The sequence below is a fragment of the Dipodomys merriami genome, unplaced genomic scaffold (genome assembly GCF_024711535.1).
Source record: "Dipodomys merriami isolate MVZ:Mamm:240054 unplaced genomic scaffold, mDipMer1.0.p SCAF_3, whole genome shotgun sequence".
Classification (NCBI taxonomy): Eukaryota; Metazoa; Chordata; class Mammalia; order Rodentia; family Heteromyidae; genus Dipodomys; species Dipodomys merriami.
Window position 1 is genome coordinate 11621547 of NW_027204492.1, and position 19179 is coordinate 11640725.

At 42.8% G+C, this 19179-nt stretch overlaps 1 protein-coding gene across 2 annotated transcripts in view; it reads left to right on the forward strand.

Moving 5' to 3' along the window:
• Positions 1 to 3849: 3849 nt before the first annotated feature.
• Fgf13 (fibroblast growth factor 13) overlaps positions 3850 to 19179 on the forward strand; it is a 500490-nt gene continuing 485160 nt past the window's right edge. For both annotated transcript variants that reach the window (XM_070039641.1, XM_070039645.1), the window contains exons 1-2: positions 3850 to 3914; positions 4502 to 4715. In XM_070039641.1, the coding sequence (XP_069895742.1) occupies positions 4667 to 4715 (49 nt within the window). In that variant the 5' untranslated portion in view covers positions 3850 to 3914; positions 4502 to 4666. The remainder of the gene's footprint in view (positions 3915 to 4501; positions 4716 to 19179) is intronic.

A 19179-nucleotide genomic window follows, 5' to 3' on the forward strand; every position in this document is an offset into this window, starting at 1 on the left:
CTGCCAAGCTTAGTGTCTTAAATTCCCGACTATTTTGACCACAAAATGTGCATCAGGAATTTGAACAGGTAGCAACAGGGATGCCCAAAATCTGGTTCACAACTTTAGTGGCTGGGGGTAGCTGAAATGGTCTAACTTGAGTCTTGCCTAAGTGTGTCACCCACTTTTCTGTCACATGACCCCTTCATATAGCCAATTTAGACTTCTTGGCAACTCGGGGTTCAGGGTGTCTGACTTCTTACATTGAGAGAGAGTAGAACTGCCAAATTTCTTAACAGCTAAGCTCTGAATTGGCACAGCATTACATCTGCCACACTCTAGTGGTTAAAGCAAGTTACACAATGAGCTTGAATTCAAGGAGGAAAGAAAAAGACATTAGCTTTGCAGGATGGAGTGGTATATACTTACAAGATTTGGAGAACTTGTTGGTTGCTATTTAATTACTATTGCTTTATAGCATATTGCCATAAAAGCTAGAAATTGTATTAGTTCTACAGTACTAGAGTGAAATACCACAGTCAGCTAACTATATAAAGAAAGAAGGTTTTGTAGCTCAGCTTTGGAAGCTGAACGTCCAAACAAGATTCAGATTCTGGCTTTGGTGAAGTGCTCATAGCAGATGATCAGTGGCAATGTGAGGAGTATGTATTAGGCAAGCAGTCAACAACGTGGTGGATGTATGAATATTTGTGTGTGTGTCTGTGTGTGTGTACATGCGTGTGCACACACACGTGTGTATGGATGTATGTAGTATATGAGAGGTTATATCACTAAATAGGAAGCCAAAGATACACCAGAGAGAGAGAGAAAGAGAGAGAGAGAGAGAGAGAGAGAGAGAGAGAGAGGGAGAGAGGGAGAAAGAGAGAGAGAGAGAGAGAGAGAGAGAGAGAGAGAGAGAGAGAGAGAGGGAGAAAGAGAGAGAACAGAAAGGGGAGAAAGAAAGAGAATGAAAGAGAGGGAATAGATAGGAAGAGAAATGAAGGAAGAAAGAGGAGAAAAAGAAAAGAAAGGAATGAAAGAGGAAAGGCAAAAAGAAAGAAAAAGAGTGACTAAGTCCCTTGGGAGGGGGGCATGGAAGAAAGACTACCCCTTGTTCATGGCCCACATTCACACAGATGTTAGATCTTCCTGGTATAAACAACAATATTCACATTAAATAGCTCATAAGGTTTGGAAGAGAAGGAAATCCTCATCCCTTTTTGCAAAGGATGATACTCGTGACTGCTCTAGCAGAGCCTTAGGAATTACTTAGATAAGATTTCATGTCCTTACACTTGAATGGTCATAACCTTTTGTCTCTGGCATGAATGCTGTTATGATGTCATTGCTTTGCCTGCATATGGACAACACAGCACCATAGAGTTCTTGACACATGGTAACTATTTTCCTTAACTCCTAATTTTTTCTTTTGCAAGGGGGGTTAATGGTGGAGAATCACAATTTATTTTACCTTTTCTGTTCATGGACAGGCAGACTCCATGTACATTCCCAAGTAAGACAGCCTTTCCACCCACTGTGATGATAGAAACTAACCAAGGCTCAGCCTCTATTGACTACTAATGTCTTATGAATAGAGGGATAAGGGGAAGTTAACCTTGGTAGAAGTACCACTGTAGTACATGGATGGTGAGAGTAGATATGACCTGCATAGAGAAATCTCTGGAATATTTTTAAGATAGTAAGAAAGTTGAGATAAACAGTATGCATGAATTCTCGTGCTTCTGTTGCTTCCTGAGAGGTTGTACAAGAAGAAAATGGTATGTGGGAGGGGTGTCTGGAGGGTAGGGTTGTAAATATTTAGGTTAGTATTGACAGAATGGTCCAGTAAAAGTGTGTCTTCTCCCTTTTTAAAGAGGCTGATGGGAACGCTGAGAATGTGGTATAATAGAACAATAATGGTTTTATTGATAGAGTCACATAGTTTCCTACTTAGGGTGCCCAGTTAGCAGCTGTGTTGTGTTGTGTTGTGTGTGTGTGTGTGTGTGTGTGTGTGTGTGTGTGTGTGTGTGTGTGTTGGCAGGCTATTTGACCTTCAGTCAAGTGTGGTGTTGTAGGAATGTAGCCAGCCAGCCTGGAGGAACTTGAGGCAGGAGGATTGGGAATTTGAGGCCCGTTTGGGCTCAAAAAGCAAAGCCAAATAAGACAATACTATTTAAACTCTCTGAGCCTCCATAATCTCATTTATAAAATGTGAAACACTAGAGCAGTTGTGAATAATGAACTAGATAATAATATAAAACAGTAGCATGCTTCTCATCACAGGTTAGGTATAAACGGGTATTACTGAGTGGAAAATTATGTAGAAAGTCTTTGTGTTTTTCCCTTTGCCCTTTTGTCCAATCTGATGGAAATGTCCATCCTTTTCAAATGCCTCTCATTTGAAGAGAAATTCCTTCCTTTGTAGACTACTGGTATTAATTAATGGTCTAACCATGGGTTGGATAATTGCATTGTGTCATCAAGCTCCAGGTTATTAGATATTATTTACAAGAAAAACAGGCCTCCAGTTGCTCCCAGACTAAGCACAGAGACTGTAAATTGAGTTTAGAGAGTTGCTGACCTTTAGACCCTGGCTGGTGGTGGGGCAGCCCGCACTCCTGGTTTTGATAGCCACAGCAGGCTCTTGTAATTGAGTTACTGCCTGGGATTCAGTAGGACTAATCCATCTATATGATTTCTTCGCTTGGTTTAATGCCATTAACGAAAGCGAATTACGGAGCAGGTGACGTTGAGCGGATGAGGAGAAACTGGTTTCCTGTATGGGACTCAGTCGCGCTTCTCCAAAAGCAGGATGAAGCCTCTGGTTTCATTAATGGATGGTTAAGTATTTCTAGAGGCTACCTTAGGGTTGGGGCTTCCCTGGTCACCAATTACAGTTAGGCTAGTAAGGGCGAAGCTGTCCTCGGGCATCACAGGGGTTGCCTCCTGAGTACCTAGTAGACCACCTCTCCCTTCCCTTGATTTTTTCCCCTTTCTCTCTTTGCCTCCTATGCAACAATGGTTTGTTTACTTCTAATATTCAGGGGCCTTCCCTTGTTTGTCACACATATGCCCTGTGTAACATATCCATTTCACTTATTTTCCAGCAGTTGCCTCCTATTTGAGGTTGGTTAACCACGGTGGTGGGCCTTCTTTGAGTCCAGTTTATCAACCAGAGTCCGCAGCCTTAGAAGGAGGGGCCAGCACATGTGTGTTTGTGTGTGTGTGTGTGTGTGTGTGTGTGTGTGTGTGTGTGTGTTGGGGGGGCAGTCAGCACACTCAGTTTCACTCTCTGCTGTAGTGACAGTCCACTCGCAGTGCGCCGGCCCGGCTCTCTTCCCTGACACAGTCCGGCTGTGTCAAGTTAGGCAGCTGGAAGAGTTACCAACTCCCAGACTGAGAATTCACCGCTCTGTGCAGGCAGTTGTCAACAGCAGAGTCCCCAAAGTGGAGGTGATTAATAGCGAGCCCCCCCTCCCCATCTACCTCCCCTGCCCCCCTCTCCTGGCAGAACAGCGCGGAAGGCAGGAACTACGAATCTAGGGAGTCATGCAGGCAGAGGTTGGGAGCAAGTGATCGGTTGTCCTAGGTGGACAGCTTGGGCTCATCCTGTGTTCCAGGGCCGCGGTTGTCCCAATGGACTAAGGGAAGCCCGGCGGACACACTCACTCGCCTGTACTCCACTGGGCTCAAAGGGTTTTGCCGAACACCGGCTGACGTAGGCGCGCCCCTGCCGAGCTCTCTTTTTACTACAGTCGGCAGGCGGCTTTGTGGGGCCCCGCCCTCGCTGCCCCCCCCCCCCCCCCGCATGCCCACACCTTGGCGTCTACATAGAAAAGCGCCGCGGTGTTCATTCCCGACTCTGTGGGACCCGAGAGTTCTTTGGAAGGAGCGGGCGAGCTCGGAGGGGGTGTGAGTGTAGGGGTAGAGAGCAGGTAAGGGCCGTCGCTTCTCACTCCTCTTCTTGGACAAAATAACAGGAACCCGGGGAAAAAATAATGGATTAAAGACGGAGAAAGAAAGACGCGACCCTCCCCTTCCTATTCTCTGCGGGCGGACAAGCTGCGCTCACACGTTGCTCATCACATGTTCAAACATTTCCCTTTCGGGGAGGCTTGTTATTTTTAAGTGAATATTTTCGGCTTTGTTTTGAATTTTGTTGTTGTTGTTGTTGTTGTTTTATTTAAACCATCCTTGAGCTTTTATTTGGATTGAGTTGGCGGCCCCGCAGCAGATTGGGAGAGGCAGGAGGTTAAGCCCGCTGGGGCACAAGCAACTCCTGGCGGGGCCAGCGCACAGCCCCGAGAGGGAGGCCGGAGTGCCGACCAGGTCGCACCGCTCAGGTGCCCCGAGGTTTGGAGCGCGGCTGGCGGCGGGAGGGCAGGAGCTGCACCGCTTTGTCTGTTCACTTCTGGAGCGCGCGCGAACGCTTCCTCCCGTGGCCGGGGCCGCTCGGGCTTGCGGCGGCGGCGGCGGCGGCGCCTCCTTCACCCCTTTCCTTTCCTCCCCACTCTCTCCACAGGCAGCAGCGGCAGCGGAGGTGGGGAAAAGCGGATTCCGCTCGGAGCCGCACGGGAGGAAGAAAGCACACGATCGCCACTTGCCGCCCTAAGCACTCTCGCAAGTCCAGCCCGCTCGGCGAGGACTTCCGTCTCCTGGGCGATCCTTGGCAAGCAAGCTGGGATCTATGAGTGGAAAGGTGACCAAGCCCAAAGAGGAGAAAGATGCTTCTAAGGGTAAGTCCGCCCGACGAGTTCTCCTGCTTCCCCCTTCGCTTCTTTGCCCTCTCCCCCTTGTGTGCGTGCTGTCCTCCTCGTGCCCCCCCCTTCTCCTTCTGGTCCCTAAGCTACCCATGACCTCTATGACCCCGACTCAGCAAGAGGGGTTTGCGATTTGCACCACTTTCCCTCCTTCCTAGCGGAATGCCCCCCCCCCGGTTGTCTCCAGCCCCCTCCACTCGCCCTCAGATCGCACGGTGCTGGCGCGCTGCGGCCAGACCGAGCTGCTGCAGCCGGGAGCGCTGCGAGCCGCGCCGCTCGCCTGCTACCGGCCGGCCGCCTGTCTGTGGGACTGCTTGTGTGTACCTGGGCGCGAGTGTGTGTACGCGTGCTGCGCGGGTGGAACATGGTGACATACTCAGCAATTTGTCCCGCGATCTGAACCCCGAGCTCAACACACCCCCTCCCCCTGCAACCCACTCTCCCTGCCCCCAATGCAAACAAAGAGCCTGGCCGACGCGCAGAACCCCTCCCCCTCCCCTGCTTTACCCCTCGTGGGTCTCTTACTCCCCAACTCCCAAGCCATCCCACCTCTTCGGGAAAGGCGGGGAGCTTGCACCCTTTCCCCTCAGTCGCGTGCAAAAAAAAAGTGAGCAATCCTGGTACCCGGCTCCGCCCGCGCTGCACCTTGGTAGCACAGCCTGGCCATGCCCCGGGAGAACAAAGGCTGCTGTCCCCTTGCCACTAATGCCTAGCGAGAGTGGGCCTTCGTGGGAGGGGTCCCCTCCTTCAGCTGCCTGTGATTCAGCCACCTGACCCCCCGGGCACCTGGTTGCCTGTTCCCCAGAGTGCGCATCTCGGCCCGGGGCCTCCCACAGGCGGGTAGGGGAGGCGCAGAGGAGAGAGAGCTGTGGCTACAGAGAAGTCAGGAAAAGGAAGGGGCGTCCCCCCCCCACTCGGCAGTGCCAGCGATTGCCGAGCTGACGGACCCGGCTTAGCTTGGAAATGTGAACTGGAGACCCACACCCGTAGAGACCCGGGTGCAGACAGTCACAGAGGGGGTGTGGAAGGGTAGGGATAGGGGAAAAAGGCAGGTGTCTTAGGTATGTCTGGAATGGCCACAGAAGATGCTGGACTGGCCTGGATTGGCCCTGATGACCCCTTGAACACTGAACCCCTAAAACCCACTCCGAATCCATGTAGGAAAAGTGCCTTTCTAACCAAGGGAGCTCTAGAGTTGGGGCCTCAATTCCTCTGTGAGCCCCAGGGCTGCCTTCCCTCCCATTCCACTCCCTCTTCTCCTTTCTCTTCTTCTTGCTGCTACCCATCTTTCACAGCTTTCTTGCCTGGAGATGATTCTACAGCAGCGCCTGCCTTCCCTCGCAGAAAGTTGTCAAAGTCTTCAGCTCAGGGCCTTTATCCTTATTTCGAAGGAAACCATTTCTCTTCCAAGTAGGCAAAGGAGTTGATGACAGGCTCTGCAAGTTAGTAGAGGTTTTAGATCCTTGTGTCCTAAACAGTTAGTGATGGCATTGTTTGACTCTAGGGTAAAATGGAAGGTCCTTGAACTTACTCAGGGTGACTACCTTTCAGGACAATCTAAATTAATTGCAACTACTAAATTTTGAGCATAGAACAACTGCTATACATTTCCAGAGCTTTTCCTAATAACTGCAGAGTCTGAGCCATATCTTCATATGACAAAGGCAATTGAGGTAAGGGTTATTATAATCCCCCCCCCCTCCTGAGGACCTCACTTGCTTCATGACTACTCTACAGGACTACACTCCTACCACACACTAAAATGTTTTGTTGTTGTTGTTGTTGTTGTTTTCCATCAGGGGCCCAGAGAAGTGAATGCCACTGTACAGCCTAGCACCTGCTTGATCTAAGCAAATTATCCTTCTTCTGAACCATTCCTCCCCCCAAGTTTCTTTCTGGAATTAGTTCTTGATTTCTATCAGGTGGTTACCCAAGGTTTAGTTCAGGATTCTGAATCCAAAGATCATTCACAGAAAATGACTTGCTGTTTTAAGACTATCATTGCAGTTGTTCAGAGTGGATTAACAAGTCGGGAAACAGGAGGACAGGTTTCTGTAACTCAATAATGAAAATTTTCTCTAGGCATATGTCATGACATTTTCTTATGTTGACTCACCCTGTTTGAAACCACATACTACTCTGTAGGAATTGTGTAATTAGCACTAAGAACAGGGGGCTGTAATTAAAGTGAACTAATTTCATAGGGCAATTTTTAAGAAGAGATTTTACTTTCCTGAGGAGATGGAGATTTTCTAGCTGTGAAGAACAAGGTGGTCATTTCAGTCTTTATGTTGGTTATTGAATTTACAGCATTTTAAAAACAGTGAATATTTAATAATCAGTGTTTTCTGGTTTCAAATATGTGAAAAGACTGAAGACCAGGCCATTTCATCATTTTAGCCAATAAAGTTTATTTATATTGACCATACTGATGAAGAGATTGGTTGCTTACAAATTTTGTGTACATGGGTAACATTTCTTTAAGCTAACCTAAGCCAGTATCAGTGGCTCAAGCCTGTGATCCTAGCTATTCAAGAGGCTAAGATCTGAGTATGGAGGTTCAAAATCAGTGCACTCATAAAATCCAAGAGACTCTTGTCTTCACTTAACCACCAAAACACATGAAATGTAGCTGTGGTTCAAGTAGTAGAGTGCCAGACTTGAAAAGACAAAGGAAAGAAACAAACCTAGGGACAGTGTCCAGGCCCTGAGTTCAATCCCCAGCACTGGTACACACAGAAGAAAAAAACCCAACTAACATACCCACGAGTGTGATTTTTTGTAATATAGTAATATTTATGATCAATCACTACTTCAAATATACACAAATTTAATTCTGAACAGTGGTGTGACAAATGATTGTATCAAGTCATATAATTTAGTAACAGCTTGAATGAATTTTATAATCTGTTTTCAAAGCTTTCTGCTCATTTAAATTCAACCTCCCACCCTGTCAGTTAACTTTCATTCCCACAGCCTATCATCACTGCATAGAAGATTACCATAGAGTACCATGTGTGTAGAGTTCCTAAAGCACAAGTAGTAAGTAATCAGTAATCAGTATGTTTTATTTTGTACTGCTGAATGAAACATGGCTTCTCTTGGGCACTGTGAGGCATGCTGGGAATCCAAGCACTTGGAGACTGAGACAGAAGGGTGATGATTTCCAGGCCAGTCTAGATTATATAGTGAGTTCAAGGCTAGCTTGGGCTCTGTACTGAGATCATATCTCAAAAACAAAAAAGAAATAAGACTTTTAGAGTATATAAATTGTACATTGTCTTTTAAAGAGAAGTTTTCTGACCTCATTGAAATCAAGGCCATCGATTAACAATAATGCTTTTGATAACTTTTTTCAATAAGTAGCTATATAAGATACACTGTTTCTCTTTGGGAGGAGGCAGAATGGGAAAGTTGATTCTTTACGAAATGATTTTAAAGAGATCAGTGCAGCCAGTGATATTTTGTGTATTAATTTATACTTTGCATGAACATTAAAATTCTCAAATGGGCATATAGCTTGGGTTGTGGATTTATTTCCTTATCCAGGAAGAAGAGGGTATATGATTTATTCAGCAGATATTTGCCTGGCTTTTACTCACTCTTCTCTACTTTGTCACATAAGATACCAAGTAAAAGTCTCTGCCAAATCTATTTGGTTTGTTGCTACATGTTGGTGTTGTGTGTTTTTAACACTTTCCTTTGTAGTTAGTCCCATAGACAGCACATCGAGTTAAGTCTTCAGGCCATGTGGGCTGTGGTTCTCTTGGAGTCTTGGTTTATGCTGATTGCTGCACAGTAGAAGACAATTTCATGCATAGTCTGAGAAGCCACCAACTTGCACAGCTGTTGCTGTAATGAACTGTGGTGTCGGCATGCATTTATGGCCACAGTTAAGTTTCTGTTCACTTCCTGACCTTTCCCAGCAGCCTCTCGACATTACCCAACAACCACAGAGCTTTGTGGTCAGGCGGCTAGTGTATAAAGTCTTGAATACCATTCCCAAAGATCATCTGGTCTTAATGGCTTACTTTTAGGCCTGAACCAGGCAAAGCAAGTGTTTAGAGGAATTTTATTGACAAGGAATCATAATGTTGGTCTCTCTTATTTAAAAGTAAGAATCATAATCTGTCTATAATTCTTTTTGTTTTGTTTTGTTTTTGGGGTCCGGTTGTGGGGCCTGAACTCTGGGCCTGGGCGCTGTCCCTCAGCTCTTCAGCTTAAGGCTAGCGCTCTACCACTTGAGCCACAGCGCCACTTCCGGCTTTTTTCTTTTTGCTTATGTGGTGCTGAGGAATCAAACCCAGGGCCTCTGGCATGCAAGGCAAGCGCTCTACCACTGAGCCACCTTCCCAGCCCCTGTCTATAATTCTTGTAGGGACTTACTTTTCATCTTATTACCATGGACTCTTGTTTTTTTATGGACAGTTGTCATAAGCCATATTGTCATTTTTGTGCTGAACGTGATTATCACAGTTTCATAAAGAAGATGTGGCTGGGTCATCTCCAATTAGAAATTTTAATGTAATCTTGGAGCTAGACACAGGAGAGAAGGACACAATCCTCCTAGGGTTTCTTCATCATTATTTCTGGAGGCGTATGGCTTGAACAGAGATTGAAGCTAGAAGGGGAGCAGGTAGAGGCTTGGGATTCCTGGAAGTTTCTTTGGAGTACAATTCAATTCAGGGAAAGACTTGGCTGCATCCCAGGGCTGGTGACGTGTGTAAGGCTGGGAAGGAAATGGACATCAGATTAAGGCCTAAGGGAGAAGCAGAATATGAGGGGTGGAGTAGAGGAAGGATGGATGGTAGCCTTAAAAATAAGGGCTGTTCTTGGGAGAGAACTGGAATCCCAGTTTAGAAGCCTCGTTTGTAAGGCCATGAGTAGGGAGATGGTCTGTTTAATGTTTCAGGTCTCTTTGCTGCTGTTCAGTTTTATGTCCAAATCAAGTCCTCAGTCTGGGAATTACAATCAAGAGAACAACTGGAATGTGTTAGTTCTTCGAATATATCCAATAAACAGGCTTTGTAGTGTCTGCTTCATTCTGGCTTATGTTTCTGGAGTTGAAAAATTTGAATGGAATGGAAAATAATTGCCATGATTAAACAATTTGAGTCAGAAGAAGCATATGAATTGAAATATGATGGGTGGAGGGGTTCCCATATGTCTATTATTGTACAAAGCTTTATATTACCTTTGAGATGTGATTAGACACATAATAGGATTATAACAATTAGTACGGGACAGTAATGTCTGCATAACTCATTTTCTGTGGTCACTGATGAACATTTTCCTATCTGGAAGACATGCCGTCACTGAGATTTATCTGCATATGCTCAGGGATGGATTTGGGAAATATTTCCTGTGTAATGTGGTTAAGAATAGGTTTTGTCAATCTGAAATGTAGGTTATCCATTTGGAACAAACCAATCCTAGAAATTCAATCAAATTTTATTTCTGCCATTGTTTTCCTTTGTCACCCTTTCCCCTCCCTGTCTTCATGAAGGAGGCTGATCCCATGGTTGGCTCTGAGGTTGTTGTTGTTGTTTTTAAAAACATGGTATATTCTCACCATTGGATGTCATATCTTCTTTTGTGTTCTTGAGATAGGCTCTCATTACTCACAGTCTGAGGCTGGTCTTGAACTTTCTTTCCTCCTGCCTCCACCTATGCATCACCACACCTGGCTGTACGTGATGTCTTTAGGAAACACTTTTGGGGGATGTTGATTTTCAGGTAAATGCTCTAGTTTCCTAGAGAAAGTGAAATAAATTAGTCATTTGAAAAGTTGGATGGCTACAATTTCCTCTAGAGCAGTGTTTTCTAGGATATCAACCCTAAAAGAGGGAAGATTGTATTTAAAAGTGATAAATTGCCGGGCACCAGTGGCTCATGCCTGTAATACTAGCTATTCAGGAGGCTGAGATCTGAGGTTCATGGTTTAAAGTCACTCAGGCAGGCAAGTCCAGGAGACTCTTATCTCCAATAAACCACTAGAAAACCAGAAGTGGCACTGTAGCTCAAGCGGTAGAGTGTTTGCCTTGAGCTGAAGAGCTGAGGGATAGTGCCCAAGCCCAGAGTTCAAGCCCCACGACCAACAACAACAAAAGAATAGTGATAAATTCTTGGTTTTTTTCCTAAGACATCTGGGGTGAAAAAAACCCATTAAGCCTAAATTACAATTACTGTATGTTGAAAATACTGTAATATAGTTCTCGCATGCTACTTTTGCTTCTATCCTTTGAAATTACTGTTAGTATTAATTTTCAAATGGAAATGCTATTACTGTCACTAGCTAATGACCTTTCCCCCAGACAAAGGGCAGAGGGTAGTAGTTACCTTACTATTATTAAATCTAGTAGTACTCTTGGCTTTGGTTGGAGCACAGTTTTAGTGGATATTTTAGAGAATATAATAAATCTGGTTTGAATTGGGTCATTTGCTTGGCCTGCCTGTGGAGACATCAGATTTAGTCTGAAAGATAACTATTTAGTCCAAAGGAATTCCCAGTTGTGAATGCCCATCTTTCTAGAACTTGTCAGTAGGACTAGGAAGAAAGAAAAAATTCTGGTGAAAGGTAGAATTGTGCAGAGGACAAATGAAAAAACAGCTACTCAGAATTGGATCAGAAGTCATCATTCAAGGAGTAGAGTGTCAGGTGTTGGCATATATGTTGAATGAGAGCTCAAAGCCAAGAGTTCTAGCTCTGGTACTAGGAAAAAGGAAAAGTTAAAAGCTACTAATTCTGGGTCATGCCTGTAATCCTACCTACTCTGGAAGCTGGTATCTGAGGATCATAGTTCAAAGCCAGCCTGGGCAGGAAAGTCCATGACATTCTTATCTCCAGTTATCTACCAAAAAGCTAGACGTGAAGCTGTAACTCAAGTGGTAGAGCACCAACCTTGAATGAAAAGGCTAACAGCAGCACCCAGGCCCTAGATTCAGTCCCCAGTACCAGCACACACACAATCACACACACACACACACACACACACACACACACACACACACACACACACACACACACACATACGTATACACACAGAATAGTACAGACCCATTTCTACTTTTGTAATTAAAATTTCCCTTGAAGGAACATGTACAGCTCTGAAGTATTCATCTTGATGAATCTTGACAAATGTATACACTCATGTAATTAGCATCCATGTCATGATGTAGAATATTGTTTTTTCTTGTCCTTTTCCCATCAAAGAAAAACTAATGTTTTGATTTACATTATCACCAATTAGTTTTGACTGCTCTGGAATTGCACATAGATAGAAACATGCAGTGTACATTCTAGTATGATATGTAGCATGTTTCCTTCTATTTGATATCTCTTCTTATCCTCTGGTTTTTATGGAAGACCCCACTCTGTCTCACACAACTACACTAGACCAATTCTGTACCTGCTTAGACTATAGAAAATAGTTGTTCAGTGACTTAGGCCAGGAAGACAGGCATTTCCTTTGGGCTCAAACTATTTTTTCTGCTTTTCAATAACAACTGGCCATTGTTCCCACAATTATGCTGGCTACTCAATTATTAAATCCTTTACTACCTGTTAGACATCCATTACTATATCTATATCTCATTGAATACTCATCACAGCCAAATAAAGTAGGGGTTGCTTATTAGTTGATATACAGCATATGGACCTTAGAGATGAGAAAGTTGAAGCTCACAGAAATTATATGGTTTGTATGATATCAGAGAGATAGTGGGTTTCAAATTATTAGTGGAGTGCTTAATATTGTAGTTATTAACAAGTGACTGTGGAATACATGTGATATTTATCTACCAAAAGTTATTTCTTCTGCCTTGTATATGGTACATGCCTATAATCACAATACTTGGGAGATCAGGCAGGAAGATTATGAGTTTAAAGCCAGCCTGGGCTAGACAGTGAGACCTTGTCTAAAAAACAAAATGATGTCACGGGTTTGATGGTAGATTCTCTTCTCGCTTTGTTGTAATAATACAAAGTTAAATGATGAACAAAGACTCTGTCAGTGCCTCTTCAGTGACTTAGTCTGATGCATACCTAGGGATGTTTATATTGAAACTAAGGATCAGAAGAGATAGAATTTTAACCTAAATAAATCAGTGATCAGTAGTTGATTTTTTTAACAGCTCGATAAGTTGGGGAAAAATTTTGGTAGGGCATCCTAAAAAATAATATATTATGAGCACTGATTATAAACCTGTGGTTTGACATAATATAGCTCATGAAATGTTAGTAACAGTGATGAAGGATAGGTAGGTCTACATGCTATGCTTGCCACTCAAGTTGATGGAATGAGGATTGGGGCCAGATCTGACTACCAGTTCACCTTGTAATCAGTGTGTCATAGTGCCTCCTCAGATGACCTGGTCACTTCCTTCCAAAGGACAAAAAGAAAATTACTTCTATTCACCCACACAGATGTAATTAGAAGAGAGTACTCATATATATATATATATATATATATATATATGTATATATACATACATATACGTATATATACATATATATATATATATATGTGATTACTCTGGTACTGTGGTCTTTGTTTTGAATATTTTGAGTGACTTTGATATAGGATACTGTGCAGAATCTTGGTACAAAGAGATGAAAGAAACTTAGTCCTGTCATAAGCATGCCCTTTCTTTCCCATTTGACCTAAGCTATAGTGACTTTTCACATTCTAATGTAGATTTCATCCTATTTGCCCCATCCATAGACTGCTTGGATTGGCCACATGACTATGGCTTTCACAATGGAAGCATTTTGTCAGTTTGAAAACAATGATACTTTTCTTTTTCTAGAACTGTATCTGGGAGCTTGTTCACCGGTGTTCTCCAGATTCCACTTCTTAATTTGTTGTTGAGTAAAACTCCACTTGTTTATTTGATTTTGTTTTGCGTTACATGGCATATGCTTTCAGTCTGTCTCTCATTAGTGTCATATGTTTTATTTCCCTTCTTAACCCTACCCAGTCTCCTTCCCTCTCTTTTTCTTCCCCTCCTCCTTTCCTTGGCAACAGATGTCAGAGGTTTTTATTAACTGAATGGGTTTCCTTTGGAAGTGCTAGGCTAATTGGAGGAGTCTCATTTCTGGATTTTTGTTCTCCCTTGATAGTTATATCAAATGTAGTGAAAGAAATCCCCACTGCCTTAAAGTGTCGTGCCATGGAAGGAGCTTTTCACTACTCATTATATAACTCATTTTAAATGGAAAAAAAATTGTGAGCTTTATTTTTGATACTATTTATGCTGCCTTTGGTTCAAGAATATTTCCAAAAATATATCTTGTTAACAGAGGCACCTGCCTTGAACGAGCATATTAATTATAGTTCTCAAACTTGGGAATCATGGCGTGTTTATCTGTGCTGCAGGATCCTATGTTTAACAGCCATAATTAACAGTGACGGATCTATTGCATGGTTATAGGTATGTTTAATAACAAATACAAAACCCAATTCTCTGAAATCTCCCCTCCAATAGCATTTCAACAGCTCTGGAAGTAAGGTTTAGTAAACAACTCTGAGTTCTTAAAATATTTATCTTGCTGTTGAAAGTAGAAGTGAACAACCTAAACAAGACAGGCTGAGTGCAATTTTTGAATATGCCCATAGATATTTTCAGAATCTTCTTTCAACCATGACTTTAAAAAGATTGAGAATTGACCTGCTTCTTTTGCCTTTGATTCTGTGTGTATACTTGCCTCTTCCCCCTTCCCAGTTTATCGAACAGTAAGGCTACCAGAAGCTGTTGGATTTGGGCTGGTTTTCTGAGCTCCAGGAACAATGTGAGCATTGTTCTGGAAACCGGGCAGGGCGCTCCTTAGATGCTCTCATTCCAGGGAGCATTTGTTTGCCAAGTAGCTGGGAACCAAGCGGGCAGCCCCGCTGTAGGATCTGGTCATCCAGCGTCCCTCTGTCTCCATGTATCTGGCAGGCGGGTTTATTACAACCCTCGGTGTGCTCATTAGCCTCGTGATGTGGCAGCTGCCTAAAAAAGAAACACGGAAAAGTTGTGTCACCGAAGGTGAAACTTGGAGAGGAGCTGCATGGTGCCAGGCATGACAAAGCTTCTTCTGGGTGGCGGAGGGCAGAGCAGTGGAGGGCTTTTCCCACTTGCCTTCCAGGCCCATGGCAGGGCAGCTTTTTGTGGAGTCTCCATGAAGCGAGGTGTAGCTGAGTCAGGGTCATGGTGCAAGGGATAGCCTACAGCAGGGAAGTTAGAATCCTGTGGACCCTTGGATTCCAGAGGATCCCAGAGTGCTTTGCAGCTAGGGGAGGTCACATTAAGCCTTCTAGTGGCAGCCAACACAACAGGGTGGTGGCCTGGTGGGGTCAAAGGAACTGCCCCATCCCCCAAGATCCTTCTGGCTATATACCTGACCTACCTGCTGGGCACCTCTAAGACAGACACCTAAGGCTGGGATTCCAACCAGTGTCTTAAAGTCTTGGCTTGGTCAAAGCAAGAGCTTTCCATTCTTTTTCTTCTGGTTAATGCTAATTTGGTTTTAGCTGTTCCAAAAACCGAAGATGCATCTTGAGCAGAATGCTCACGGCTGTTTTGAATTTATTTGTGCACATTTATGTTGCTTATGTTTCATTGGATCGCTTTTGGATGTGATAAAATAATGCATGTTCACCAGGGACAATTTAGAAGATCATAAACGCACAGAGAAGAAAATAACACCCAAGGCTTCCAGATTTAAGTTTTTGAGATCGTTTTTTCCCTGTGTATATTGTAATAATCTATATAAATGGATATTTATCTTTAAGTATGTTTGTAGGATCATGCAGAATCATTTTTTTCAATGACAAGTTAGGACGATATTCTCATTAATATGCATCCTGATTTTTATTATGGGTCTGGATGTGGGCTTGGGTATGACAAAAGACAGATTGTGATCAGTATGAGCTATAAATTCAAAATAAAGTACATATAGACAATTATGCATTTATCTGAATACAACAAATGTGCTGAAATTAAATCCTAACAGAACATAGGAAAAATGCTGGGGATATAGAAGAAATATACACTATGTTGTGCCTTTGATTATATCCCCAGCAACACACACACACACACACACACACACACACACACACACACACACACTCACGCTCATCTACACACACTCAAATACACATATACCCAAATGAACCTTTGTGGTTTAATGATTTATAGTTTTTATTCATATTTTTTGTATGTTGCACAATAGCCATAAATAGTTATATGAATGATAAAATAAAAATGAAAATATTTCTGTGTGTCAGCCACTCATATTTGTAATCCTTACTCCTCAGGAGCCTGAGATCTGAGGATTGCCATTCATAGAGAATACAGACAGAAAAGTCCACAAGACTCTTATCTCCAATTAATCAGCAGAATGCCAGAAGTGGAGCTGTGGCTCAACTTGTAGAGCACCAGCCGTGAGCAGAAAGACTAAGGGAGAGTGCCTGGGCTTTGAATTCAGGCCCCAATGTTAACACAAAGAAGAATAAATAAATTAAAATATTATTAAATATCTTCAAACTGATTTTTCTACCCTAGCTAGCACTCTTTTTTTGGCTGAATTACTATTTTGTCATGTTATGAGTCTTCAGGTCAAAGCTTTATGTACATGTGCAGGAGGTCTTTCATCTTTTGAATGGGATCTACCTCCTTGCTGCACTGGGCCTCTGATCACAGTATCCACAAATTACTTTGGGTATATCTCATGCTTAACATTGTACTTTCTTACATGTTTTCTACCCAACTCAACTATGAGTTCAGAATTCCTTTTCACAGGACAGATGCTCCATAAATGTATTACTGGATGACAGCACTGTACACCTCTCTTAGGTTTCTTTGAATGCTTTTAAAACTATATACTATATACCATAAAGTCTGATTCAATAACTCTGAGAGAAAGGCACACACACACACACACACACACACACACACACACACACACACATTTGTGATGCCTGTCTTAGGGTTTGAATTCAAGAACCTGACTGGATTAAATATCTCTAATATACTTTGGGATATAATTGCTGTGATCTTCCACATAAAAATGACTGCCAGTTAAAGAAACATGGATTTGAGTCGGTGGGGGGGGGGGAGGGGGGTATAATTGGGTGGGGGGAGGGGGGAGGCTGGGAAGGGATGTGAAGGGTAAACAAAGGAGGAGGCTGCAATGCTTGGTAAGAAATGTACGCATTATCCTGCCCATGTAATTGTAGCCCCTCTGTACAGTATGTTCTCAAATAAAATAAAAAAAAAAAAAAAGAAACATGGATTTGAGATAGTTGGGCCAAATCTATGTTCCTTTACTTATGTGCTGATTGCTTTGTTTTTGTGGTTCTGGGGTTAAATTCAGTGTCTCATGATTCCAAAGGAAGCACTCTACTATCTGAGTCATGTGTGCAGCCCCTTTATCACCCTGAGTATTTTCAAGGTATGCAAGACTGTTATGCAGGACTTTCTGTACTTCAGTAATCTTACATGTCCTTCCCAAGTCACAGGGATAATAGACACTGACTGAGATGAAGTCTCCTGAATTTTTATATCCCAGTTGTCCTTGAACTTAAGTTCCCCTATCACTGCTTCCCCAAGTAGCTAGAATTACAGGTTTAATCTACTCTACCAGGCTCCATGTGGTCTTAATTAAACTTTCTAAGCCACAGTTATTCCAAAATGGAGATAGTTACATTTATCCCATACGATTGTTTGAAGGATCTGTTAGCAGAGCCAGTAGCTCTGACCATTCACCTACATCAGGAGAAAATCACATAAAATAGTTAAAATGGGAAAAAATATTTCTTTATAGTTTTGGTTAAGAATGAGGAGACAGCTATTCTGTTTATCTCTGCTTGATTCTCCATAAGAGTAACAAAAGCCAGGGACTATGCATATACATATTCAGCTATGAGTCCCAGTGAGTTAAGCTGGAAGACTGGCCATGAAAGAAAGTTAGCATTCTAGTATTTTATGTTCTTGTTGTAGCCTCTGGTGCCAGGGACCAAGCATTCAGAAGGGGAAGCTGATGCTGAAAAGGGCAAAATTAAAAAGAATCCTAATTTTGTTAGCCCTGTTGCAGATTGAGTGGCATAATATAATTTTTTTAAAAAGCTTCCTAGAATTTATTCAGTGGTGGTATTGATAATGTTGCTGAAAGAGTTGTGATTTTCATATTGATTATTCAAGGATTCTTATAACAGAGCTTGCGGGTAAGAGAAACATACCTGAAGATTTGTACTTCTGTCTGATAGTAAAACCCCAATGTAAAGGATTTCAATTCCACTAAGTCATGTTTTAATTAATTCATTCATTGATTCACTCATTAAGTATTTATTGAACTTTCTATTTGCCAGCTGCCACTTTAGACTCAGAGAATAGTGAGTAGAACAGATAACTGTCTGTTGCTTTCATGGAATATTGTTTTCCAAGTTTACTTTTAGGATCTAGATTTCCATGTTGGTGGGGTGTCCAGGAGTGAGTGGCCTGGCACTGATTATTTCCAGTGGGCCCTGTGCAGGCCAGAGTTTCAAGAAGACAACATGAGAGGAATTAGACACAGCCTGTTAATCTGAATCCCCAACCTAAAGTCTGATTCAGTAGCTCTGAGAGGAAGGCATACACACACACACACACACACACACACACACACACACACACACACACACACACACACACACACACACACACACATTTGTGATGCCTGTCTTAGGGTTTGAATTCAAGGCCTGGATGCTGTGCCTTGGCTTTTTTTTTTTTTTTTTTTTTTTGCTCAAGGCTAGCACTCTACCATTTGAGACACAGCTCTACTTCTGGGGTTTTTTGGGCACATAATTGGAGATTAGAATATCATAGACTTTCCTGCCTGGGCTGACTTTGAAGTATGAGCCTCAGATCTCAACCTCCTGAGTAGCTAGGATTATAGGCATGGGCAGTGGTTCCTGACAAGATGCCAAATTTTTAATGAAAACTCCTCAAGTGGATCTTCTCCTAGTTGACTTAGAGATGCCCTACGCTGTACACTGTTCCTTAAGCTTACTCAGAGGTATCATTCGTGATTTTTTTTTTTAACAAACCAAGGCTTCCTCCTGAATGAATCAAATTAAAGAAGCACACCAGTCTGAAGTTTAAATAAGTGTCCTTGGAAGTGAGAAAACATCATCCTAGAAACTATCACAGAACGACTAGAAATTATATATGTGTGTGTGTGTGTGTACACATATAATATCTATTATATATAATAGATATGAATGTATACTTTTCTGGTGCTCAAGGTCCACAACTTCTAATGTGAGTTGAGGCTCTGAAGTAAAGGCGCAGTGTTCCCGTCAATGGTGTGTTTTAGAGCCTCGGTTTCCACATGGGTTGAATGAATGAGGTATGTTCTTCCTTCCAGTTTTGCTTCTCTTTCCTCTCTTGCTAATCTCACCTCCATACTTCTACT